Raw genomic sequence first — 27,001 nt, 5'->3', positions numbered from 1 at the left:
GCAAAACAAGTTACATTTTTATAAACTAGGGACAAAAATTTAGAACATATTATAAAATTGATATCATTTATAAAATTAGCAAAAACCATAGAACCTTTGAATAAATCTAAGATGTTGCACCACATTTTAATAAAGGGCGTTGTAAAACTTTATTAAAAAACATAAGGGGCACCTGGGTGGCTCAGATGGTTGAGTGTCTGCCTTCGGCTCAGGTCGTGATCCCAGGGTCCTGGGATTGAGCCCTGCATCGGGCTCCCTGCTCAGCGGGGGGCCTGCTTCTCCCCTTCCCTCTGCTTCTCCCTCTGCTCATATTCTCTCTCTCTCTCTGTATCTCTGTATCTCAAATGAATAAAAAAAAAAAAAACTTAAAAAAGAAAAACATAAAAGAAGACTTCATGGAGATGTATAATGTCATGGTTAAGAAGACTAAATATCAGGCACCTGGGTGGCTCAGTCGGTTAAGTGACTGCCTTCGGCTCAGGTCATGATCCTGGGGTCCTGGGATCGAGTCCCGCATCGGGCTCCCTGCTCTGCGGGGAGCCTGCTTCTCCCTCTCCCACTACCCCTGCTTGTGTTCCCTCTCTCGCTGTGTCTCTCTCTGTCAAATAAATAAATAAAATCTTAAAAAAAAAAAAGACTATCTTGAAATTTTCTCCGAATTAATTTATAAATTCAGTGCATTTCAAATTGTTATAAGCTGTGTGTGTGTGTATGTGTGTGTCTAACTTACTTAACAGGTTGGTCATCTCCATAGATGCAGAGAAAGCATTTGAAAAAATTTAACATCCATTAATGATAAAAGCTCTTGGCAAACTAGGAAGAGTAAGGAACTTTCCTAACCACATAAAAAGAATCTATAAAAATGCTATAGTAACATTATTCTAAATGATGAAAAACTGAATACTAGCTCTCTAAGATTGAGAAGGCAGGATGTTCACTCTCACCACTCTTACTCCACATCATTCTTGAAGTCCTAGCCAGTGTAATAAAGCAAGAAAAAGAAATGAAAGACATACTGATTAGAAAGGTAGGCTTGGGGCGCCTGGGTGGCTCAGATGGTTGGGTGTCTGCCTTCAGCTCCGGTCATAATCCCAGGGTCCTGGGATCGAGTCCCGCATCAGGCTCCGTGCTAGGCGGGGAGCCTGCTTCTCCCTCTGCCTCTGCCTCTCTCTCTCTCTGACTCTCATGAATAAATAAATAAAACATTAAAAAAAAAAAAGAAAGGTAGGCTTAAAACTGTATCTATTTTCTGATAACATGATAATATACATTTAAAAATTCCAAAGGCTGTAGAAAACTTTCTAGAACTAATGATGAGTTTACCAAGGCTTCAGGATACCATGTTAATATACAAAAGTGAATTGTATTTCTATATGTGCACTTACAATGAACATTGGAATTGGATATTTACAAAAAGTAGTACAAAATTATAAATTTATAATAGCACCAAAAATTATAAGTATAACAAAATGTATGCACAATGTTTATGCTGAAAACTACAGAACAATAGTGAAAGAAGTCAAATAAATGAAGAGAGAGCTATGTAATGTAAGTTTATGGACTAGAAGACTCAATATTGTTAAGACATCAATTCTCCCTAATATGTGATGTGTATAGATTCACTTCAATCCTAATCAGAATCAGGAAACTTTTCTATAGATGTGTGTCTATTTTCTATAGATGTGTAAGTTTATTAAAATATGTGAATATGTGTGTACACACACACACACACACAGGAACTAGAATGGGCAAAACAATTCTGAAGAAGAGGAACAAAGTTGGAAGGCTCACATTGCCTGATTTCAATAATTACTATAAAGCTGCAGTAATCAAGAGAGTATGGTATTGGTAAAGGAAAAACACATAGATCAGTGGAACAGAATAGGGAGCTTAGAAATAGATGCACACAAATATTTCAACTGATTTTTGACAAAGGTGCAAGGGCAATTTAATGAACAATGGAAGTCTTTTCAAAAAATGGTGCCAGAATGATTGGAAGTTCCTATGTGAAAAGATGAACCTTGATACATATTTCACACTCTACAAAAATTAACTCAAAATTGATCGTACTTACCTAAATATAAGCCATAGAACTTATAAAATTTCTAGAAGAAAACATAGGAGAAATCTGTATAACCTTATAATTGGCAAAAAGTTTTTAGATATCATATCAAAAGTATGATCCATAAAAGAAAAAAAATTGATAAATTTGACTTATCAAAATTGGTATCTTTTGCTTGGTGGGTGAAAGACCCTATAAAGAGAATGAAAAAGTGAAGCCATAGACGGGGAGCAAAATTTTAAAATTTCAAATCTGATAAAGGATTTGTATATAGAACTTACAAAAAATCTTAAAAATAAAAAAAATTAGAAACTGAATTTAAAAATGGGCAAAAGATATGAACAGACACTTTATCAAAGAAGAAATTTGGATGGAAAACAAGTATATGAAAATATGTTCAAATTCATTGTCATAGAGGAATGAAAATTAAAACCACAATGAGATGCCAATACAAATCAATTAGAAGAATATCTAACAGACAGACAAAACTGACAATACCAAGTGCTGATGAATGTGTAGAGCAGCTAGAACTCTCATTCATTGCTGGTGAGAATGCATATTTGTACACTCTGGAAAAGAGTTTGGCTATCTCTTATTAAACCAAACATAACACTTACCATATGACCCTACAGTCTTGCTGCTGGAAATTTACTCAAGTCAATTGATAATTTATGTTCACAGAAAAACTTGAATATGAATGTTTATAGAAGCCTTATTCAAAAAACTGGAATGACCCAGATTTCCTTCAGTGGGTGAATGGGTAAACAAATGGTGGTGCATCTATCCAATAGAATAATATTCAGCAATAAAAAGGAATGAACTATTGATGCACAACAGCATGAATGAATCCTAAATACATTTTGCTAAGTGAATGAAGCAATATTACAAAGGCTACATGTTGTATGATTCCACTGATATGACATTGTGAAAAGACAAAGTTATAGGGACAGAAACCCTAAACCAAAAACAACAGATCATTGTTTGCCAGGGTGAAAATGGAGTGAGAGATTGATAAGGAATGGGTAGCATGGAGGGCATTTCTTGGGTGATCAAACTGTTTTGTATGCAAATGTGCTAGTGGATACTCAATTCTATGCAGTTGTCAAAACTCATAGAACCTGTCACACCATAAAGTGAATTCTACTGTCTTCAAATTTAAAAAAATCAACCAGGATGTTGGGGAAAAAATGATGGAATGTAGATTTACAAATGAATCTAACTGTATTACAATGAATGAGAACCACACTGAAGGCTTAGAGAAGAAAAGAGATGACATAAGTAGCTTTATTTTGACTGAGTTCTGTAAGGCTAATGAAAAAAGAACTGAAAAACAAAAACCACTGTACTTGATAAATTTGTTTCTCATAGGGGTATGGATTAGCAATTCTGAAACTGCATATATACTACTGTTGAACAAATAAGTAAATATAGTTTAGGAAAAGCAGGTTTCTTACTGTTAGAGAAAGAAATTACAAATAAGTAAATGAGAATGCTAGAATAAACCCTTTGGTACTGGATTGGAATTGGAGACATCAATATGAATGTGGTTTTTTCCCCCTTTTAAATAGGTAGATAGATACAGTAAATATAGATTTATCTATATACATCAATTAGTATATACATACCCATTTCCTAGCTCTATCTACTGAGAGGGTCTAGAAGTAGTGACACCCCAGTAACAATGAGCACATGTTGTGCTCAGATCTTGGCTTTTAAATATCATTCTCAAACAAAAGGAACCAGGGCTCCTTGGCAAAGTATATGATTCCACGATTGGGGCAAGGAAAATACAAGATGTTCCTGGAACATTTGTGGTGTTAGAAAATAAGGAAGTTCTTAAAAAAGATGGGAGTATGTCAGAAGAACACAAAAGCTGACCTGGAAGAGCTCCAAATAGCTAATGCTGGAACAATTTGTGCAACAAAATAGATAAATATGATGACTTAAAGAGTAAAATAAATACTTGTAAGTCCATACTAATATAAACAGTGGTTGAATAAATAAGTAAGTGGAGAAGGGCCACTTAATTTCTTACAGAATTAATAAATGTGGAAGGAATGAGAAAGATAGAAAATCACCATTGGAATACCAGAGGAGTAATTGCTGTAGGCAAGATCCACTCATGAACGCTAAAATTCGTGGGTAAAAGTTTACAGGAAAGCACAGTATTGCATAGCTTCAAAGTTTCTCCTACAAAATATTCATTAATTACAAAGACAAAATAGTAACTTAACGGTGAAGAAACCTGTCAGACCACCTTAACCAAGTGATCAAGGTTAACATCATCATTAGTAAGACCTAAAAATACCTCTCTGGTGTCCTTGCCCCAAATCCATAATTTATTCCAACTATGAAAAACTTCAGCCAACACAAACTGAAGGATAGTTTATTTGAACCTGATGAGTACTGTTGAAAAATGACTAAATCATGAAAGACAAGGAAAGACAGGAACTGTTACATTTCAGAGGATATTAAGGAGACTTGGAAACCAATGCAATATGGGATCTTAAATCAGGTTCTGGAATTCAAAAGGATACTAATAAACTGGTGAGATATAATAAAGTCTGTAGTTTAGTTAATCATATTTATAGCAGTGTTGGTTTCTTAGTTTTGATAATTGTCCCTTGGTTGTGAAAATGTAAACTAATACTGTATTTTTTATTATGTAAGAAAAGCATACTTACAAACACATACATACATACATACATACATACATACAGCTATGTAAGTGTATTACCTGCAGGATTTAGGATGGTGGTTATCTCTGTGAAGGTGGAGAGAGGAAGGAGAATGTTATTGCAGACAAGTAAGCAAAGGGCTTCAAGTGTTTCTGAGCTATTTTCTTTAAACTGATCTGAAGCAAATATGATAAAATGTCATGCAAGGATAGAGCTGAGTGAGGGTACATGGGTGTGGGTGGGTATTTTTTGTACATTTCTCTGTTCCAAACATTTTATAATTAAAACAAAGTAACAATGAAGGGGTTTTTTTGAGGTGGGGATGGGCAGAGGCAGAGGGAGAGAATCCCGTGCTGGGTGTAGAGGCTGACACGGGGCTCCATCTCACTACCTTGAAATCATGACCTGAGCTGAAATCAAGAGCTGAACATTTAACCAACTGAGTCACCCAGATACCCCAAGAAGGATTTTTTTTTTCTAAAAGTGATATGCAGAATGCCTTGGAGATCATGAGTCTGGATTTGTGGATGCTGGCTCGCACTGTTTTAGTTTCCTGATATGAAGTACATAGTATTAATTGGAATTGAAAAGAAGGGTATAACTGTAAGAGACATTTTGAAACCAAAGTGGATTAATTTGGTGACTTGAAGGTACAGGAAGAGAGAAAGAGGAATAAAAGATGAGGAAATCAGAGACGAGAAGATTGGGAAAATATCTGGTGGACTAAATCAGGGAAATTAAAGGACTAGCTGATTAGAAGAAAAAGAGCATAGGCCAGGAGTATTTTGACTTGGGGTTATAGGCTCTCGGCACAAAGGCTCTTCTAGCATCTGTGAACCTCTTTCAAGGGTTTGCAAAATAGAGCCTTTCTTTTCCTGCTGCTGTTGTAGTGGCTGCATTGAAACCAGGAGGGAAGGCAGTGGCTCTAGCCTCATCCTTGGTCAGCTTGTGTGAGAAGAGCCACAGTATTCTCTCTCAAGCTTGCACACCTTATTCTTCAGGGTCTGGAAGTGTAGTAGCAGCATACACCATTCTATTCAAGTTGTGTGTTTAATCTCATATAATCTACAGAGAAGACTGAATATGGACTGTAACAATGGCATTGCAGCACCAAGGTTCTAAGGTGATTCTTGTTTTAATTTTTGAAAAGCCCTATATTTCTGGTCATTTTTATTACTTTAAAAAATTTCTAATGGTGGTAAAATACACATAACGAAATTTACCATCTTAACCATATTTAAGTTCATGATAAATGGTTTTAAGTACATTCATATTGTTGTGTAGCTATCTCTATCATCCATCTTCAGAACGTTTTTCTTCTTGTAAAACTGAAATTTTGTACCCATTAAACAACAATTCATTTTTTCTCCACCTCCCAGCCCTTGGCAACCACCATTCTAGTTTCTGTGTCTATAAATTTGACCACCCAAGGTACCTCATACAAATGGAATTATTCAATATTTCTCTTTTTAAAACATTTTTCTCTTTTTATGACTGGCTTCTTTGACTTATCCTTAAGGTCACCAATGTTGTAGCATATGTCAGAATTTCCTTCCTTTTAAGGCTGGACAATATTGCATTATATGTGTATACCACATTTCATTTATCTATCTGTCAAAGGACTCTTGGGCTGCTTTTTACCTTTTGGCTATTATGAATAATACTGCTAGGAACATGGGTGTATTATTTTTGTTACTTTTTATTGGCCTTTTTGAGCTATACTTTGCATATGATAAAGTTCACCCATTATAAGTATATTGTTATTTCTATGAAATGTGGAGTTGTGCAACCATCATCACAATCCAGTATTAGAACATTCCATGCCTGTTTGCAGTCAGTCCTTGCTCCCACACCAGCCTTAGGAAACCAACATTAGCTTTCTGTCTCTATCAATTTGATTTGCCTTTTCTAGAAATCTTACACAAACTAAATCATACAAAATGTAATCTTTTTGTGTCCTTTTTTTTTTTTCACTTACTTTATGTTGTTGAGGTTTTCTCGGTCTAGTATTTATCAATAGTTAGTTTCTTTTTATTGCTGATTAGTATTTGACTGTATGTATCTACCACATTTTGTTTATCAGTTTTACCAGTATATGAACATTTGGGTTGTTTCTAGTTTGACTGTTGTGCACAATGCCACTGTAAGTATTCATGTACAGGTCTTTGTGTGAGATATGCTTTTATTTGTTTTGGGTAGATTTCTAAGGGTGGATTTGTTGGGTCATACAGTAAGTTTATGTTTATCTTTTTAAGAAACAGCTAAAGTGTTTTCCGAAGTGGCTGTCCCATTTTATATTCCCACCAACAATGTATGAGGGCTTCTGTTGCTTTACATACTTAACACGTGGTATTGTCGGTCTTTCAGATTATAGCCCTTCTAGGGGTAGCGCCTCACTGTGATTTTAGTTTGCATTTCCTAATGACTAATGAATGATTTGAGCATCTTTTCATGTGCTTATTAGCCATTTGTAGATCTTCTTTGGTGAAATGTCTGTTCAGATATTTTGCCCATGTTTAAAATTGGGTGGTTAGTCTTTTTATTAAGTTGTAAACATTTCCTTTATATATTTTATGATATATGTGATTTTCAAATATTTTCTTACAGTCTGTGTCTTAGCTTTTTATTTTCTTAATGATATTTTAGAAAGCGAAATCTTTTACTTTTGGTAAAGTTCAGTTCATTATTTTTTTTCCACTGTGAATTATACTATTGGTGTTATAACTAAGAAATCTTTACCTAACCTAAGGAAACAAAGCCATTCTCCAATATATTCTAGAAAATTTATAGCTTTAGTTCTTCTATTTAGGTCTATGATCCATTTTGAGTTAATTTTTTGATGTGTGTATGATGTGAGGTAAAGGTCTAAGTTCTTTTTAAACTCTATTTTGAAATAATTTTAGACTCCTAAAAATTTGCAAAAATAGTAGAGAAAGTTAACTAAACTATAGACCTTCTTTGTATTTTATCAGTTTTTAAGTGTATTTATTTCTTCTCTGTGTGTGTAATTCTATGAAATTTTTCTACATATATGAATTTGTGTAACCAATATAACAATCAGAATACAGAACTGTTGTACCAGTTCTAGGATCTCCCTGTTAAAATTTTTGGCTGGTCCACTAGTCTGTCACTTGCACCAACAAGAACTACAGCTTTAGGCTAATAGAACTGTGGGTCACTAATTGATTAAAGAATGGAGAAAGATGTATCACAGAAAGAAGCAAGAACAAAAATACAAACATGATCATACTCACATGTCCAGAGTCCTGATGGGGAATAACTTGATAACTTGATGTTAGGGTATGACCTTTGGTGCAGGATGATTTCTCCCTTGTTGCTTTCCTCAGGGTATATGTTGGGTATTTGGCATCCTTGAACTATATCAGAATAAAGACCATAGGGGGAGATGAGAAGATGACATATGGATAGCTTGATATTTGGAACTACTTTGATCACATAGCAATAAAGAATATCAGCAAGAAGGAGAGAGCTAGTAGGAGGAGGATAGAGGTTTAGAGATGATTCACTCCATCAACTTTTCAATTTGGTAGACCAGGAAAAAGCCAAGGCACAAGGTTAAGGATGTTAAGTTTTTAGTCTATAGTTTCATGATTAATTGGTAAGTTAGTTGAAATTTGGACCTAAGTCTCCTGGCTTTGAATCTTTATTTTTTCTATCATGTCTGACAAAGAAAAGCATAAGTTTTTGTAGAGCCATAAAATTTTTGAGCTAAAAATGAGCTGAAGATATAATAATATCCTCCAGTAACAACTTTCCAATATTAATATAATTATTATTAGCACCCACTGAAACAACCAGCACTTGTTGAATGTCTAATATGTCCCTATCACTGTCTGTATAAACTCATTACAAATATACTATTAATATTCTCATTTTAAAAAATTAGGAAAGGAGAGATTTAGTGATTTGTCTAAGAGCTGTCAGAAAGTAAGTGATAGAGCTGGGATCTAAACTTGGGTATGTTTGAATTCAAAGCATCTGCCTTTAATATCTGTTATATTGCCTCATATAATGTTGGTGAAAGTACTTTAACCCTGTACTTGGCAGGTTTTAATGACTATCCTGAAATCATTTTATGGTGCCTGTGTCACCTAGTCTCTGCTTGAATATCTCCAGGGATGGGAAACTCACCCCATCTTCAAGTAGCTCCTTTGCTTATACAACCACTTCTGTTGTTATAGTTCTCTCATGTGGACCGCTTCTGTTGTTATAGTTCTCTCATATGTCTTTTGGTTACTCCTATAATGTTTGGCTTTCTGTATTTATACAGAATAAATCAGTTTTCTCTTCTATATGAAGCAAGTCATCTTTAATGTTTTCTTTGCCAGGCTCAACACTGTTTTTTCAGCTATTTTTTAAAAATAAAATTATTTCCCATCTTGGGTGGACTGTAGATGAGAAACTATTACAGGTGGAAAACATATAATACTACAAGTAGAGTATTATAATAACAAAAATAGTAATAGCTACCCTTCATAGATTTCTTATTATGTGGCATGCATAGTGCTAAATCTTTTATGACTCTTTACAATAACAGCATGAAGAAATAGGCTTACAGAAGCATTGTTTTCTGTCACTTCTGCAGCTAATAAGTGACCACCAAGCTAGAATTTGAATCAAGGTCAGCTTTAACTCCAACTCTTTGCTGTGCTGCCCTTGGCTGGCATGGAATTCAGGGTGGCTGTGTTACCTCCTGTATTCTGGATATTCTGGTTCTATTAATTTAGTCTAAGAATTGTGTTAATCTTTTTGGCAGCAATATCATATTTGGCAGCATATTACTGGCTTACATAAAGCTTGCATTCAACTAAAACCTATAAAACTTAATAAGATCTTAAATATTTGAGCTTCTGTCTGGTCTGGCCTTAACCTCTTATGTAATTAACTTTCAGTATAAATACAAGACTTTGTGTTCATGTCTATGTCTTGGGGATTTCAGCCTAAGTTTCTAGGTTGTCAAGGTAATTTTGAATTTTGAATCTGTCATCTATATTAACTCTTCTTCCAGATATATATGACCATGTACATCTTTGATAAGTATCCTTTTTTGTTTGTTTATCTAGTCTTTGATGCAATTTCAAACAGATCAGGGGCGAATAAAGAATCTGTATGGCATATCTATTTTTTTCCCCAAACATTGTTGTGGTGTACATTTCTAAAGTCTCAGACATATGTTGGGCCATGCCCATGGTTTTCTTTTCTTACTATTATTAAGATAATATGGTCACTTCATTTTAAGGTTCTGGTTGGAATGATGTTGAGGCTATCAGTTATAATATTTGCTTTTTCTGCCTTCTGAGCAAGACATTTATTACATAGGAAATAGAGAGTTTGGTAGATGTTCTACTTTTGTATTAGACTCCTATTAGAAGATATCTGAATAATTTAAACTCCACTCTCTATAGTATGTTTGGTACAAGTTTTGTAATGTTTTCTGGGCAAGTATCATACGTATTTCTTTTCTGGATAGACCATCTATGGTATGCTGCTGTAATAGTATAGTTAGGTTTTTCTCTTTAGTCCCTCACTTTTATTATTTACCATACTTTATTGTTAAATTCATGCATTTCTATGTGGGAGTAACTTTTGGAAAGATCACTGGAATGGCTTTGAAAATTTCTGGATTTGGGGACTGACCATGCACTGTGAACTTGAGCAAGTCACTTAAGCTTTGTGGACCTCAGTTTCCTCATATATACGATAGGGATAGTAATATCATTCTTTATCATTTAGGATTACAAAAACAGGTCAGGATTTTGAAAATAAGAAACTGATATCTCACATAACAAGAAATCAAGAGATGGGCAGTCTAGGACAAGTAGGGTAGCTATGGGAGCTCCTTAAAAACATTAGGGACTTAGGATCTTCTGAGCTTTCATTTCACCATCCTTAGTGTGTAGTCCTTTGCCCTCTGGCTTCTTGACTCATTGCCACAAAATTACTTCTTTAACTCTGGGCTTCATGTCTATGTTTTAGATATAAGGAATAGGAAAGGCTAACAGGTTAAAGGAAAAAGATCCTGGTTTTCTCTTAGTGAGGTTTTGTCCCAAAGTTAAGTCCCCCTAAGGATGTCTGCCTGCAGCTCATTGGCCAGAATCATGTTATATGGTCACCTCTTGCTTCAAGGAAAGCTGGGAAATTGTTTATTTTCGTGTTTAGTCTCTATAATAGAGGAAAGCAAAGTAGAAGGGACGTGTGTAGGGTTTGGGTCAGCTAGTTAACAATATCTGCCACATTCATAGGATTATTGGAAGGATTCAATTATACAGTGTAATAAGTTTTCCTCTCATTCTATTGATGGTCTTAAAAACTAGAGTGTATCTTGAATTAATTTATTCTACTTTTGTATTCAAGCCTCAGAAAATCTATGAGAGTAGTTACTTGAATGTTAAATGAGTTCACTTTATTGCCTACAGTCTAGAAATTGGCATAAATAGGTTTAGGAATAAATATTGCACTGTTTCCAACCAGCTCCCCTGTTTTCAACGAAGCTTAAGAACCATTCCCACATCTGGCTAATCTTTGTGTAACATACATCCTAACCCTCATTGTCATGGGTTTGCATTTATATCTGGGCTTCTCTATTAGGGCTATGTTGATGGGTTTGAAGATTATTTGTCTAGAACAGTGTCCCATCTTTCATGCCACATGCCCTATTTTCTCTTTGAGCATTGCTGAAAGAACCAAATCTTTCCTATTGGTACAATTAACATGGGTATTACTTTTTTCCCTTCCGAAGCCATTGGTGTCAACAGTGGCAGAGCAGTTATTATTATTATTATTATTATTATTATTAGCATTTTCTCCTAAAGTCCTTCAATTTGCTGCACAAAACTTGGAAGTTCCTAGAGCTGTCATCCAGATTGCTGTTGATAAACATCATTTGTTTCAATGATAATCAGCTGAATTATATCTTAATTTGTAAAATAAATAACTTTAGGGCATCAAAGCTCCCTAGTAATTGGGAAACATTCTAGGAGAATGTTTGTTTTTGAGGAAGACTATTTTCTGGACGATACTTCTGCTTTGGGTGAAAATCATACTGAAGAATAAAAAGCAGCCTGTCACTAATAGGGAAATAATTGGGAAAGAGGCAGATCTGTAAAGTGACTCTAGCCCTCCTCTTGCTTTCTTCAGTGACCCACAGAATACTTACAGATTGAAAGAGTTATTTATGAGTCAGAATGCAGCCAGAGGCACATGAAAGATAGCAAGAGAAATCCTGAGCAGCTAACCCACAGAATGACAGCCCTAATTTGAGCTCAATGGGCTAGCTGGGAGGTAAATTTGAAAATAGGCCACATATCCTGAATATACATGCAGGAGCTATCACCTGGTCCTACAGCATGAGGTAGAGGAAATAATCATAGTCACTAGTGTTCAGACAAAGTTGTTAAGAAAAGGCCCTGGGAAGTGCATAAGTCCTAGAGGTGAGCTGAGAGTAGAATGGAGGAGTGAGAACCTTAAATGAGGTCACAGTGAGTAATAAAATGGAAATTGCCAAAGAATTTGGAAATGACCAGAGAAACTTGCAGAATGTATCATGAAGTTGGAGGTTCTTCAGGTTTATTACTTACGAATCTCTTCATTCTGATGAAATACTGGTAGTTTATAAATTCTGTCATTTTGGGTGAAACAAGACTTCGATGTGTATATGGTTTTTTGTTGTTTTGTTTTGTTTTGTTTTTGCTGCCTGCATTTATTTCTTTTTGTAGACATTGTTCGAAGTGATGTTGCCCTGGATAAACAGAAAGGCTGCAAGATTGCTCAGCACCCTGATGTTATGCTGGAGCTCCAACGGGAGAAGGCAGCTCAGATGCATCTTGTTCTTCTAAAGGAGCAATTCTCTAATACTTACAGCAATCTCATATTAACAGGTAAGGCTATTGGAGTCATCTGGAATCTTAGAGTATTGTAGATTGTTGGCCTCCATTAGTTAACAACTTGATGCCTGGGAGACATTAAAGTGGGCTCTAGATGAGCCCACATCTGTCTGTCTCCATCCACTATATCCCTTTTTAAATTGTGATGACATTTGTCTTCCTATAAAAAATATTTCTTGTAGTTTACGGATGTATTTTGGCTTGAGGTTATAGGCAACTCAGCATGTGTGTTCTCAAAAGACAGAACCAATGGAAACCTAATGAAGCCTTATAAAAATATGACTTTTTAGATGTGTGCCAGTAGATTTGAAAGAATTACTAAATTTGGTGTCTAAGAAGCAGCTATTTTCCTCTTTCTGTGTATGCCCTTTCTATGAACCCAGTGAACATAAAGATGAAATGTACAAGAGATAATGATCCACAGGCTGAGCTGAGAATGTTCTATTCCTGGTGGAGTTTGAAAATATCTGGAGAATTTGATTTTCTTTTTAAGAGCAAAGAGGCTATGAGACAGCCATACTCCCTTACATCCTTGGTCCAGGAGGGAAGTGAATTTGTGTGAGAGCTCAAAGGAGAAGCAACTTTTTGCAGGGCTGCCTGCAAACTTGGCTGGTAAAGAGCATGTGAGTTGCATGCTTTTGTCAAACTTTGGAGAAGATTCTAATAGCAGACTCTAATGTGAGAACATGGAGGACTTGAGATGAATTAAGAAGAGCTGTTTAAGTTACCTCCATTTTCTTGAGGGCATGCAAGGCTTACCTGTGTATATTGATCTAAATAAAGTTTAACAAATCAAAAGTGTCTGTTTCCCCTTGTTTATGAATATTAAAAAAATAAAGAGATGGAATGTCTGACAGGCTATGAACATCTCACACTTATTTTTGTAAACTCCAAGTTAGGAAAATTTTAACTTTTTTTTACAGGCTTCCTGGCATTTTACCAGGAATTGCTGAGTGGCAACCAAATTGTTTTGCTTTAGAAAAAGCACAAGTCTCTTCCAACTTTTCATCTTGTACCTGGTGGAAAACCCAACAGCATGAGATGAAAGCCAGATTTAAATGTGGCTTTGGTGAGCAGAGAAGAGGGTTATGGATTTCATAAGTATAGGCCTTGTTTTTTTGCCCTTTGATAGGTCATTAAGGAGGGAAAACTCAAAAGTGATTTATGGCCAATGTATTATTTCCCTAAGTTGGTTAATGAAACTGTTTAAGTTTAGATGTTTGGGAAGAACATAGATTTTTATCCAAATTTCTTTGTTCTGTCTCAGGTGTACAAATGTACATGTACTTAGTATTTTCTAATTCAGTTATTAGAAATGAAATATTTTTATTCCATTCTTATTTTAATTTTAGGTCCATATTAAAGCGGTCAGACCCCATGTTCTTTAATGTGGCATAGAAAGGGCTTAAGGTAATTCTAACCCTAAACTGTGGATCCAGAATGTAGCTTGAAGGCATATTATCTTTGAAAACACAAGTGTTCTATTGAGTTCAATGGAATCTTTTCTAATTCTCAGTAACATAATCCCTTTGGATGTTTATTCGCAGTTCAAACTGTTGGAATCAACATTGTCAACTTTTACCCTGACAACTTGCTTACTTTCCACTAAACAAACTTACCCTAGAGAAGAGCCTCTTTCCTGCTCTTACTTCTCCCAAGCTGCTTTAAAAAGTCCTCAGGCATTTTCCACATTTTTCACCCAAATGCGTGTACAGAGGTGGTACCTTGCTGTAGACAGAGCATTTGGTGTGCCCCGGTTTGTTTACATGAAAGTTCACAAGGTTTTGGTTCCAGGTGTTGGGAAGAGATGGAGTCATTTCAATTTAGCACCAATGATAAAACTATTTTAATGTCCTTGAACTGAGTCTTTGATTTTACACAGTGTGGTTTCCTAATTGTTATGAAGTTTAATCCTTGATTTCTTGTATAAATTTTGAGAACATGGTCTCCAGACAGCTAAACATAATATTTAAACATAACTAAACTAACTTTTGTAAATATTTCCCTTTTCAGTGATGAATGTATATTGGTAAGGAGGGTGAGGTTGAAGGGGCAGAGACCTCTCAAATGAAGTGACTTTCTTTACCAACATGTTCAGAACACCTACTCTAGGATTTCTGCTTGGTGATGTTCCACTTATTTTGTATAACTCTGGCATAATATTTGAAATGTCTTCAATGAAAGTATTTATGTGGAACAGGATGAGGAAACTGGGCCTCCAAAAATCTCAGAAAGAGCTCATTTTCTTCACACTTCTGCCCTCCTCTCAACCCTTCTCCTCAATTATTTACATTAATAATTATTTAATTATTTATTTCATGTATATGGGTAGCAGGGTATCATAATTGTTTCCTAGCCAGTTGTGGTATATTCTTTATTTTAAAATTGGATAACTAAGATCATAGTATGGGAAAAAGTTAATAAAGTCAGCATAGTAGAAAATTGATAAAGTGAAATGTCAGAGAGTTAAAAGCATATTAAAAATGATGGTTGTTGCCCTCCACCTCACTAGCAAGCCCTCATTCTTAGATATTCCAACTTTGGCTGATGTTACTATCAGCGTTGAGGTGAGAGGCATGCCTTCATACTCTGCATTTCAGCTCATGATCTCTCTTAAACAGCTACTCCTCAGATGCTGGCAAATGATATTCTAGGTCTTCTGACCAATCAATAAAAGGAAACAACTCTGCAGTCCTTAGTGACAGCCCAGTTAACAGAAACTAATAACAATTCTTTAATGTGTATATCTTATTGGAGTATTACTCCTTGTATCATAGTTTTGGAAAAGTGGATTGTATTTTTGCATGGTATTAAACATGTCTTAATGTTTTCATGCAAATGATTTACATAGCAATGGAAATAATGTTAGCCTCACATAATCTAGAGGGTTTTTGAAATAAACTCCAAGGTTTTGGGAAGGTGATGGAGTAAGACCAATAGAACATCAGTGATAGAACTGTTTTATTTTTTTATTTTATTTTTTTTAATTTTTTTATTGTTATGTTAATCCCCATACATTACATCATTAGTTTTAGATATAGTGTTCCATGATTCATTGTTTGTGCATAACACCCAGTGCTCCATGCAGAACGTGCCCTCCTCAATACCCATCACCAGGCTAACCCATCCTCCCAACCCCCTCCCCTCTAGAACCCTCAGTTTGTTTTTCAAGTGATAGAACTGTTTTAACTGGTGACAAGTAACATGCTGCACTTTTCACACTGACTCACAGTACATGGATGTATGCTTCTGTAGCTTCCAGTTGTCCCAGAGCTTTTAAGGAAGAACAGGGATTGTTCTTCCATTTCTTTGTGTTCTCATGATTCTTAATGTAATAATGTTCTATATATTTGTTGGGAATGTTCTGCTGTGTATATGATGAATGAATTCACTTGAGATAATTTTGACAGCTGATTAATAACTTTTATAGGTTCAGATTCAATTATTCATTTCCCCTCACTTTGCCCCACTCCCATACTTTTTGAGGTGTAAATTCACCTTTTGTGGTAGATTCCTATAATCAAATGAAAAAGTCAGCCTTAAGGGGCAATGTATTTTCTAGGATTTTGTTTAGAACATAAGCTTCTGGAGGGCAAGCAATGTTATAATTGTACAGCATTCTGCATAAATGAGGTCAAATTTAAACAAAATTTATTTGTGCTGTGAAGTCATAGTCAACCCTCTATAACCAGGCAGCCTGAATGGAAACCATTATAAATGGATGGCATTAGCTAAGATGCTTTCCAATGAGGACTCTTCTCATGTTAATCGCTGCCACTTTTTGTTTTGTACCTCCTCTTTCAGTCTTAGATTCCAAAGTGGATTGGGATACCTATGGTCAGCTTTACTGTGTTACTGTGGCAAATGAATTGAGCAAAAGAAGCTCATACTTCCCTGTTGTGGCCTATTCTTCTAACTTTAGTTGAACAAAGGGCTCAAATCAATGGAATGAAAACTGTTCTTTTAGTTCCCATAAATTATAATTGCTCAGAGGACTATTTCCAGGTCTTTTAAATTATTTGCATTACATTCTGTGGTATTAAATATAACTTTATTTAACCATTTCTCTGTCAATGTACATTAATTTATATGTTGACACATTTATTTCTGTAGAGTAGATTTCTCAATGTGGGATGTCTGGGTCAAAAGGTTTGTATTTTTAAATTTTATAAAATCAGGGTTTTTGTGGTATAATTTATAAGAAAAAATAAATTTTGGCAAATGTATATATCATAGAGTCAAATAGCCACCACCACCATCAAGATACAGATTTCCCTCACCCTAGAAGTTCTCTCGTCTCCCTTTGCAATCTCCTTTCCCTCCCTTCAGTCTTTAGTTGTATCTGATCTGATATTTGTTCCTAAATGTCATATAAATGGAATAATAAAGTGGTTGTGTGTCTGATTTCTTTCACTTAGCATAATTCTTTTTGCGATTCATTCACTTGTTGCATATATCAGCATTTCATTCCTTTTTATTGCTGAGTAATTTTTAATGTTGTGAACATGCTACAACTTTTTATCCATTCCTCTGTTGGTTTGTTTCTAGTTTTTAGTGATTATGAATAAAGCCACTATAAACATTTGCTCTCAGCTCTTTGTGTTAATGTATTTTTTCTTTTTCTTAGGTAGTACAGTATCTAGGAGTGGGAATGCTTGATTTCATGGTGTCTGTTTTAACTTAAAAGGAGCTGTCAGATTGTTTTCCAAAGTGGCTGAAATGATCTTGTATTCCAATAGGATGTGAGAGTTCTAGTTCATCCACATTTTTCCAACAATTAGTATTGTCTGTTGTTTAAATTTTAGCTACTCTAGTGAATATATAGTAGTATCTCGTGGTTTTAATTTGCAATTTACCTTATGACTAATGGTATTGAACATCTCTTATGTGTTTATTTGCCATCTATATATCTTCTTTGGTAAAGTGTTTTAAGCCTTTTGCCCATTTAAAAAAAATAATGAGTTTTGTTTTCTTACTATTGAGTTTTGAGAGTTCTGTATATATTTTGGGCTACAAGTCCTTTTTCAGATATGTGATTTACAAATATTTTTTTTTCTGTGACTGTCTTTTTCCTTTTTTTTTTAGAGTGGGGAGGGGCAGAGGGTGAGGGAGAAAGAGAATCTTTTTTTTCTTTTTAAGCGGGGGAAGTGGGGAGGGGAGGAGCAGAGGGAGAGAGAGAATCTTAAGCAGGGCTCCATGCCCAGTGCAGAGCCCAATGTCAGGCTCAACCTCACAACCCTGAGATCATGACCTGAGCCGAAATCAAGAGTCGGATGCTTAACTGACTGAGCCACCCAGACGCCCCGTCTTTTTCTTTCTTTTTTTTTTTTAAGATTTTATTTACTTATTTGAGAGAGACAGAGATAGTGAGAGGGAGCATGAGCAGGGAGGAGAGGGATGCAGGGTTCCATCCCATCATCCCTGGGATCTTGACCTGAGCCGAAGACAGACGCTTAACCAACTGAGCCACCCAAGCGCCCTTTTTCTTTTCTTTTCTTTTTTTTTTTTTAACAGTTTCTTTTAGAGAGCAGAGTCTTAATTTTGATAAAGTCTGATTTATGAATTTTTTTTTGGTTTGCACTTAAAATTGTGATGCACCTTGCCAGATAATTTTCAGAAAAGATTATAGCAATTCCCATTCCCACTAGCAGTGTATGAGAGCAGTTATTTCCTAGCATTCTCATTAGCAATGGGATCAGTGTTCTTTTCAAGCTTTCTAAGCCTAACAGGTGAGAACTATTATCTCACTGTTGTAATTTTCTGGTGATAGCCAGAGAGAGTATATTTTCACATATTTATTGTTGATTTGCATTTTGTTTTGTGAGTTACTTATTCATATTCTTTGTCTTTTTTTTTTTTAAATTGGTGTTGATCAGTTTGTGAGTACTGTTTGTGAATTAGGAATGTTAATCCTTTGTCATATGTATTGCAAACCATTTTCCTGGATAGCATTCATCTTTTTACTGTTTTTAATTTAGAGCTTTAATCTCTTACTATAACTGGAATTTATGTTTATATTAGTGTGATGTAAGTATATCACATTATTTTCTTCCAAGCTATGAATGCAGTTTTTAAAATAAAACATTCTTTTACCACTAAATTGAAACATGTATGTTATATATTATACTCCCACATATATGTGCACCTGTTTCTGAACTGTATTTTCTGTCATTTTTCTATTCTTTATTTCTGTGCCAATGCTATACTGTTTTGATATCTGGTAAGGTTTATTAACCACTCTCTCATTTCCCCCCCAAGGTTTTCATAGCTATTCTCATATAATTACTTTTTGAAATGAGAAACTCATTCAAGAATACTCATCACTGGATTCTGATTGGAATTGTATTCAGTTTATATCCTGATTTGGAGGGGATTGATATTTTTCTGATATTAAGTCTTCCACTTAAAAATATGTTACATCTCTTTACTCGTTCATTTCTTGTTTTATGTCATTTGAAAATATTTCATAAATTTTTTTCCTGTACCTTTTTTGTTTAACTTATTCTTTAATATTTTATACCTTTGCTAATGTTGAGAGTGAATTTCTTTCTCTTTATAACTTATTTCCAGTGTAAGAAAGAAGCTGTTGATCAAAGACAAAGGTAGATTTTGGTCTCTTTTCTAAATTTTACCAAGTATTTTCCATTTAATTTCTAAAAACCTCACAAACAATATTGAAAAATAGTGATAATGGTTGCTTTTCACATTTCAGTGAAATGACTTCATTATTTCATGTTCATAAACATCTGAATATTTATCCACTAAAACTAATACTTTAAAGTAAAAATATATTTTTTCAAAATGAGTGCAGCTTTATTATTTTTATGATTATAGTAGAGATAATATTTTTATTAATATACTTTTAGACATCTCTATCCATATACTCATATACATAAGCTATAAACATATAGGAAACACATATCAGTTTATACAAACCAAGTAATGTAATACATGCCTATTTGTAACATTCTTTCTCTTAATATTTTGTGAACATCTTTCTATATCAAAGAATATAGACTTATATTCTTTTTAATGGCTACATTAGAATTGTTTTATGGGTATATTGTAATTATTTAACTGATCTTTTATTGATAGACATCATGGTTGTCTTTAATTTTTCATGATTTTAAACAGTGCTGTGATGAACATCATTACATAGGTATCTTTGTACACTTCCTAGAAGTATGAATGCTATGTCAAAGGAATGAACATTTAAACTTTTGATACATTTAATAAGTGGACTTTTTTTGTAAATAGTAAATGGACTTTTAGGAAGGTCATGTCAATTTATACTTATACCAACAGTGTGTAAGAGAAAACTAATTTGTTTTTTGCTAACGCCAATTATTTTCTTTTTATATGTGTTAGTGTAATAGATTATAATTGATATGACATTGTTTCTAATTATAGTTCATTGATTACTAATGAGGTTAACTGTCATTTTTATTTCTTCTACGAATTGTCCATTCTTTAGCCCACTTTATTGGGTTATTGGTCGATTTCTTATTGAATTATAAGATCCTTTTTATATATCAGTGATAGTAATCCTTTGTCATGTATATTGCAAAAAATGTATTCTTGGACTTTTAAAATTTATTTTTGTTGAGTGCATAGTTCAGTAGTCTTTAAATTTTGTTTTTGTTTTCTGTATTTCTCTTCCTGGCAGGCTAGCAGTTTGGCTATGATCTCTTTTGCCCTTGGTGTTCCTAGCTCAGAACCAGGTTTTATCATGGTGTGTGTTTCTGCTCTGTGGTGATATTTGGGTCTTGTACATCCAGCCTCTGGGCCACATGGCTTGCCTGAATTCTAGATGTCTTGCAGCCCCTCTCACCACTTCTCCCTGGCCACTTCCCATCAACTCTTGTCTCTGGGCAGCAGGTTAGCAGTGTTGTTTTGTTTTGTTTTTCCACTTAGTGAGTCTGGCTCTGGTTTTCCATCGCTCCCAGGGCACTTTTTATCTGCATTATCTCTTAGCAGTCGAACTACCGTGACATCACTCTGACAGTGATGAGGTTGACAGGTTTGGAGCAGAGACTACTTTAGATATGGCAATCAGGGAAGGCCTCTCTTAGCTGAGACTTTCCAGCTGTGTAATCATAGTATTTTCTAAGCATCAGTGTCCCCATCATTAATAGGTTGGCAGTAATATATGCATTGCTTTTCTTTTTGGAGTTACTTTTGGGAATCATCGTCTCAGAGTATGTTATAACTAGAGAAACAGTGTTCTGATCTGTGTTTGAATAATAAGATAAGGAATGTGAAATACTTTATAAATGAATCTGCTTCATGTCTTTATTAATGAAGGAATCACGGTGGTCCCTTGGTGCAGAAATACACAAGTGGTTGGGCAATTTTTAATTCTACCTAGTTATGTTCATTCAGCATGTGAGCTTTGGAATCAGACAGTCTGAGTTTGACTCAAGAACAGCCGCTTACCAGCTTTCTTATCTTGGGCAAATTTTTATCCTCTCTTTAGCTTTGATTTCCTCAGGCATAAAATGGTGTTTGTATCTTACATATCTCAGAGAATTATTTGAGGACTAAATGAGATTGTGTGCATAAGGCTTTAGCACAGTGCCCTCGTATAAGTAAGTATCCCATATTTGTTAGATTTATTATTGTGATTAATTTTACTATATTTTCAAATGCAAATATTACTCTTGGGTAGCTCACTTTCTTTTCTGGTACTGAAATTTGTCTGTATTTAAAACGTCAGTTGACGAAATATGGTAAGATAAAACCAATCGGAAACTATTTTGAGCTCTGCTGTTAACTTGTGGTAATTTCATGATAAATCTCCCTACCACTCTGAACCTTGGATTTTTCAGTTATCTAGGATGTATGTAAGCATCAGTAAAATAAAGCACAAAGAGTCACTCAGTTTCCTAGAAAAGAAAGGTCTGAAAACATGTCATGTGGGAAGCATTGTTCATAATTTTTTGGTTAAGCATTTTGAGTTCCTTGAAGGCATGACACTAACTAGATGAATATTACTTGGTATTAGACTTTTCCTGATTATCCTAACATGAAGCTCTGATACTGAGCAGGACAGAAATTAGGTGGTATTCTACATATTAGAATGAGTCTACATAATGAAATGTCTACATAAAAGTCAGTGACCATATACAAGCACACAACCATGAGGTTAAATAAATGACTAGAAGTTCTCCTTTCCTCTAGCTGCTTTATGGTTTTTTTTTTTTTTTAAGATTTTATTTATTTATTTGACAGAGAGAGAGAGAGTGAGAGCACACAAGTTGGGGGGGTGGTAGGGAGAGGGAGAAGCAGGCCCCTCATGGAGCAGAGAGCCTGATGTAGGGCTCAATCCCAGGATCCCAAGATCATGACCTGAGCTGAAGGCAGACATTTAACCAACTGAGCCACCCAGGCACCCTGCTTTATGGTTTTAAGGACAAAGATACACTCAGTTGCTGGTAGGTCCTCTTATGAACCATCACATAAGTGAGAAAAATGTTTTTTACAAACTCAGTTTCTTATTCTTAGATTTAATAAACATAAAATTACATTTCAGTAAATATGATAAGAAAACACATAACATAAAAAGGATATAATTATACAAACTGTACATTTTGTTCTATTGACAATTAGTACAACCACTAAAGGATATCTTTAAAAAGTGATCATGTTCTCCTTCTCTCAAAATTAGATTTGGGAGCATCGATTGAGTTCTCTCCCAAGCTGATGCAAGCTTTGTCTGTATGAATCACAGAATGAACTTCCTTGTCTGCAGGAGTATTTGTATTAGGGGACATGCAGAAATGATGATTATTTCTTGCTTTTCAGCCATAGTCTGTAAAAGATGATATAAGAAGGAGTCCTTTGAATTCATTTTAACTTTAGTTCTCCTGTTCTCTCACTATGAAAGCAGTTTCTCCTACATTCCTTCAGTTAGGCTGATGGCATCACATCAAATGTAATTGAATAAAAGTGATTTTTTGGGGCAATGAATTAAATGCTGACAGTTCTACTAAGGTCTGGTTGAACCCAGTGGTGTATTTTAGAGTATTTAGGTCAGTGATCTCCAAGGACGAGGCAGGTTTGGAAGAGGGTGTATAAGCCCTCCAGGAGATGTGCAGATAAAACCCCATTGAGTGGAAGAGTTTTGCTAATAATTAATTACTGTCAGATAATTATTAGTTTTATACATTTTTATTTATTCTGAGAATGGAGTGGAATTTTCATAATTGGGAGGAATTGATAATGTACATCATCTGTTAGTTTATTTTCAGTGTATTTCAACGTGCTGCAGTTCACATGTGCCCGGTTAAGTGGATTTAAAGAGATTTTTTTAAAAAAAGAAATTGGATTAAATATGGTTCTAGTAATGCCAGCACAAAGGAACAAAAAGAAAATTGCACAGCTGATGGTTTGTCTTTTTTTTTTAAGTTTTTATTTATATTCCACTTTTAACATACTGTGTAATATTAGTTTCACGTGTACAATTTAGTGATTCAACACTTACATACAGTCTTTTTCAGTCACATAATTTGGTAAAAATAATCTGAAAAGAAGTTATCCAAAAAATTTCTGAATTATCAAGAAGACTATTTGAAAATTGTAATTAATTGAATTTACATATTATTTTCAATAATGTGTCTTATTGAAAGTTTTATAATGTCCAGATATTATTATTACTATTTTTTAAATAGGAGAAAAAAAGGATTTTGAACCATTATCAAAATAAAACAACTTTAAAATATTGCTTATTTAATTTTTAGCTGATTAATTAGGAGTTTCTATTTTGACCTATGTTTTGTAATGTAACTAAAATACAACTGCAATAAGTGCATCTGTAATATATGTATGTATTACATATATGCAATTATATATTTCATATATATTAATACTTATATATGGATGATTTATGATAAAAATGTTTTACTCATATACAATCAAAAAAATTTGGAGACCACCAACCTATGAAGTTCTTTGTTCCTCAAAGTAGTGTAAGAGGATAGATGTGAGCAGAAACTTTAGGGTTAAACAGACCCAGGTTTTGATCCTGTGCTGACCATGTACTAGTTGTGTGGAGCTTGGGCAAACTACTTCATCTCATTCCTATTTTTGAAATAGGGAAGGTAATATTTTACATGGTTTGTGAGGTTTAGATTAATATTATGAAGTGATTAATACAGAGCCATATACTCAATGAGTGTTAGTTATGTTGTGTTATAATTATTATGTTGTTATTATTAATAAAGAGATTGTCCTTCAGGGAATCTTCCATAAATAAGCTCATGTCTTGGGTACTATCACAATGCAAAGTGAAAAAGAGCTAAATAGATTTCAAAAGAAGCAAGTCCTTAAGTTTCATGATTGTTGTCAGGACTAAAGTTTTTCATGCATCTGGGGTGTGTGTGTGTGTATGTGTGTGTGTGTGTGTGTGTGTGTGTGTGTGTGTAAGGGCTGAGGCTTTGGAGGAAGTAGAGTATAGAGATCATAGGGGCATGGGCACATGAACATGCTTGCCACCCTTTCCCCCTAGAACAGCTCTAGTCTCTGTTAGGGTTCTGGAGAGGAGAAATGCCACCATCCTACAATTTCTTTAGTTTTTGGCCTATTTCCTTTGAATGCAATAGCTTCAGCTGTTATAGTTTACCTGTTCCTTTCCTTAGTATGAAGAAAACTCACAGGTCTGCAGATAAAGCTTCACACATAATCTGGGTGAGTGAAAGTATGGTGGGAGTAGGAAGTGATAAATTGTACTACGCAGCAGGGAAAAATAACATTTTGTTCATTTGGAATAGCCACTTGATTCTCAGGTGATTAATGTTTTAAAATATATTATTGTTACAGTGATTGATGGTTAATATATTAGGGAGATATTTTTTAGAGTTGAGAGACCTGGATTTCAGCTTCGCCATTTGCTTCACATGTACCCTGGGACAAGCCTCAGCTTCCTCATTTATAAATTTGGAATCATAGTATCTGCCTTTTGTTAATATTCATTCAACCCATATCTGAGCACCTATATGTGTGCTAGTACTCTGCTGTCCACTGGGGATATGTAGATAAGATTTGATTTGATCCCTGCCCTCCCTGAAAGTATAGTATGATAAGGAGACAAACATGCAAACAATTGTAGCTCACTGTGATTAGGGCTATATTAGAGGAATAGTCTGGATTGACCTAAGGGAATCAGAAAGGTCTTCAGAAGGAAGTGGTGCTAATGATCTTTGAGTTTTTGCTTTTCCATAAAAATTCTGGTTAGCACTTATTTCAGAAGTTAAGGACTGTTTGGCAAACTAAAAGGGAAAAGCATAGGAGCATTTTCTTCAAATTTGTTGGCAGCCTCTGGTGCTTTCAAATAAAAAAATCAGTTTACAAGTAAGTACCTTTTTTTTTTTTGGTACACTAGAATTAGAGATATGTATGTACCTGCAGATGTGGTTTGGAATTAGAATTGTTGAGCATCTTGGAGGATCTCAATCTTTCTTTCTTCTTCTGGTTCTTTTTTCTCATCTCTCTCTTTTGCTTGTGTGAGGATATATACATCAGGGCCTCACTTTCTGTTTTCTTCCTCCAGGTTTTAATTTACACTTGTGGCTTGAATTGTCACATAAAGGTAGGTTCTGGTTTTGTGGGATCTGTAGTTTATAGAATTTTATTTGCCCTCTTTAAGACAAAGGATACAAAATTATGAATCGAAAATTACACACCAATGTTTATATGGAAAGGCAAAAGACCTAGAATAGCCAACACAATGCTGAGGAGGAACAAAGTCAGAGGACTGACACTACCCAACTTTAAGACTTGCTGTAAAGTTGTGGTAATCAAGATAATGTGATATTGGTGAAAGAATAGACAAATAGATCATGGGATGGAATAGAGAGCTCAGGAGTAGACCCACACAAATATCTGATCTGGTCTTTGACAAACTGATCTTTGACAAGAGGAAAGGTAATTCAACACATTCTGCTGAAACAACTAGACATCCACATTTAAAAAAAAAAAATCTGGAAACAGACCCTTCACCTTTCACAGAAATTAACTCAGAATGAATCATAGATCCAAGAGTAAAACATTAAGCTGTAAAACTTCTTGAAGATAACATAGAAGAAAATCTAGGTGACCTTGGGTTTGGTCAATAGCATGAGTTATGAAATGAAATGTTGAACTTCCTTAAAATTAAGAACTTCTACTCTTCAAGAGGCACTATAAGAGAATGATCAAGTAGGTCCAGAAATCCTCTGTATTCTTAATTTTTAATTTGGGATAATATAAAAAAATTTGATTCATCAAAAAATTATCTTCCTTCTCTCTACATACATTGTGGTATGTATTTCACAAGTGAATTTGTTGATCCTCTACAAACTTGTCAGAGATTTCTGTCTTATGAAAGGAAAAATGACTAATAGTGAAGATTTGAATGATGCTTTTAGGAATCTTTTGGGTAATTTCAGTAGAATTTTTGGGTTTCCTAATCCATTAATAAAAGACAGATGGAATAAAAATATTTTTCTTCTATCATCAGGATTTAAGTAAGGTGTTCATTTAAGCCAGTAAAAGCCTTTTCAATTGCCAACTCCCATATTTCCTGAAAATGGGACTCTATCATTATATAGAGGAGTCTTCTTGATAAATTCTTATTCTTTCCTGAGCATTGAAGTCATACTTTATTTTAGAACAGGGGAGGATGCTTATTATCCTGTGTTCCTAAGGCACGGAGATATACCTGTCATGGTGTACGTGTCAAGGGTGGAGCTTCTGTACACACCTTGAGGAGCAGTTTCCACATTGGTCCTGTGGCTGCTCCTCCTTTCTCTTCAGAGGAAACTTTGGGCTGAAGAGCCAACCTGGAGCTGAAAACCAATCTCCTTTTCAAGTGGGCCTACTCAAAAGTAGAGCATATGCTAAGCTGGAAAGAGTACAGGAAACTAATGCTAAGGAGAATGCCTTTTTCTTCTGAAGTAGCTTCATGATAATATTTTCTTAGGAGAGAAACCCCCAAATTAACATTCTTGTGTCTTCGAGTTAGAGAATTCTATATATGGTGTTTAAGAGATGTTTGCTTATAACACAAACTTATTTACTAGCATATGATTTTTGGAGAATAAATTGGCCTGTCTTCCTTAAAGATTGTTTTTTATGCTCCTGTCTCCATCACATCATTTTCTCCCAGGCCTGTATTTCTTGATTCTCCATTGGAGTAGATTTGCAGAATCTGATTTTCATGGGACCTCACACAACCAGTCTCATATTCAACAATAATGTTTACTACTTTTATTTCTTTTTTTTTTTCTTTAAGATTTATTTATTTGAGAGAGAGAGCTTGAGCAGGGGGAGCAGAGGGAGAAGGAGAGAGAATCTCAAGCAGACTCCGAGCTGAGGGCAGA

At 34.8% G+C, this 27,001-nt stretch overlaps 1 protein-coding gene across 3 annotated transcripts in view; it reads left to right on the top strand.

The window, feature by feature from the left end:
• The window catches only part of HPSE2 (heparanase 2 (inactive)), a 662,760-nt gene that overhangs the window by 58,070 nt on the left and 577,689 nt on the right, over window positions 1–27,001 (top strand). For 2 of the 3 annotated variants that reach the window (XM_032432602.1, XM_032432601.1), the window contains exon 3: window positions 12,477–12,638. The exons of the other annotated variant lie outside the window; for it this stretch is intronic. In XM_032432602.1, the coding sequence (XP_032288493.1) occupies window positions 12,477–12,638 (162 nt within the window). The remainder of the gene's footprint in view (window positions 1–12,476; window positions 12,639–27,001) is intronic. 3 annotated transcript variants of the gene reach the window in all.

Source organism: Phoca vitulina, unplaced genomic scaffold, assembly GCF_004348235.1.
Source record: "Phoca vitulina isolate PV1807 unplaced genomic scaffold, GSC_HSeal_1.0 scaffold48, whole genome shotgun sequence".
Classification (NCBI taxonomy): Eukaryota; Metazoa; Chordata; class Mammalia; order Carnivora; family Phocidae; genus Phoca; species Phoca vitulina.
Note: the sequence above shows the minus strand (reverse complement) of the source record. Positions and strands in the feature narration are given on the sequence as shown.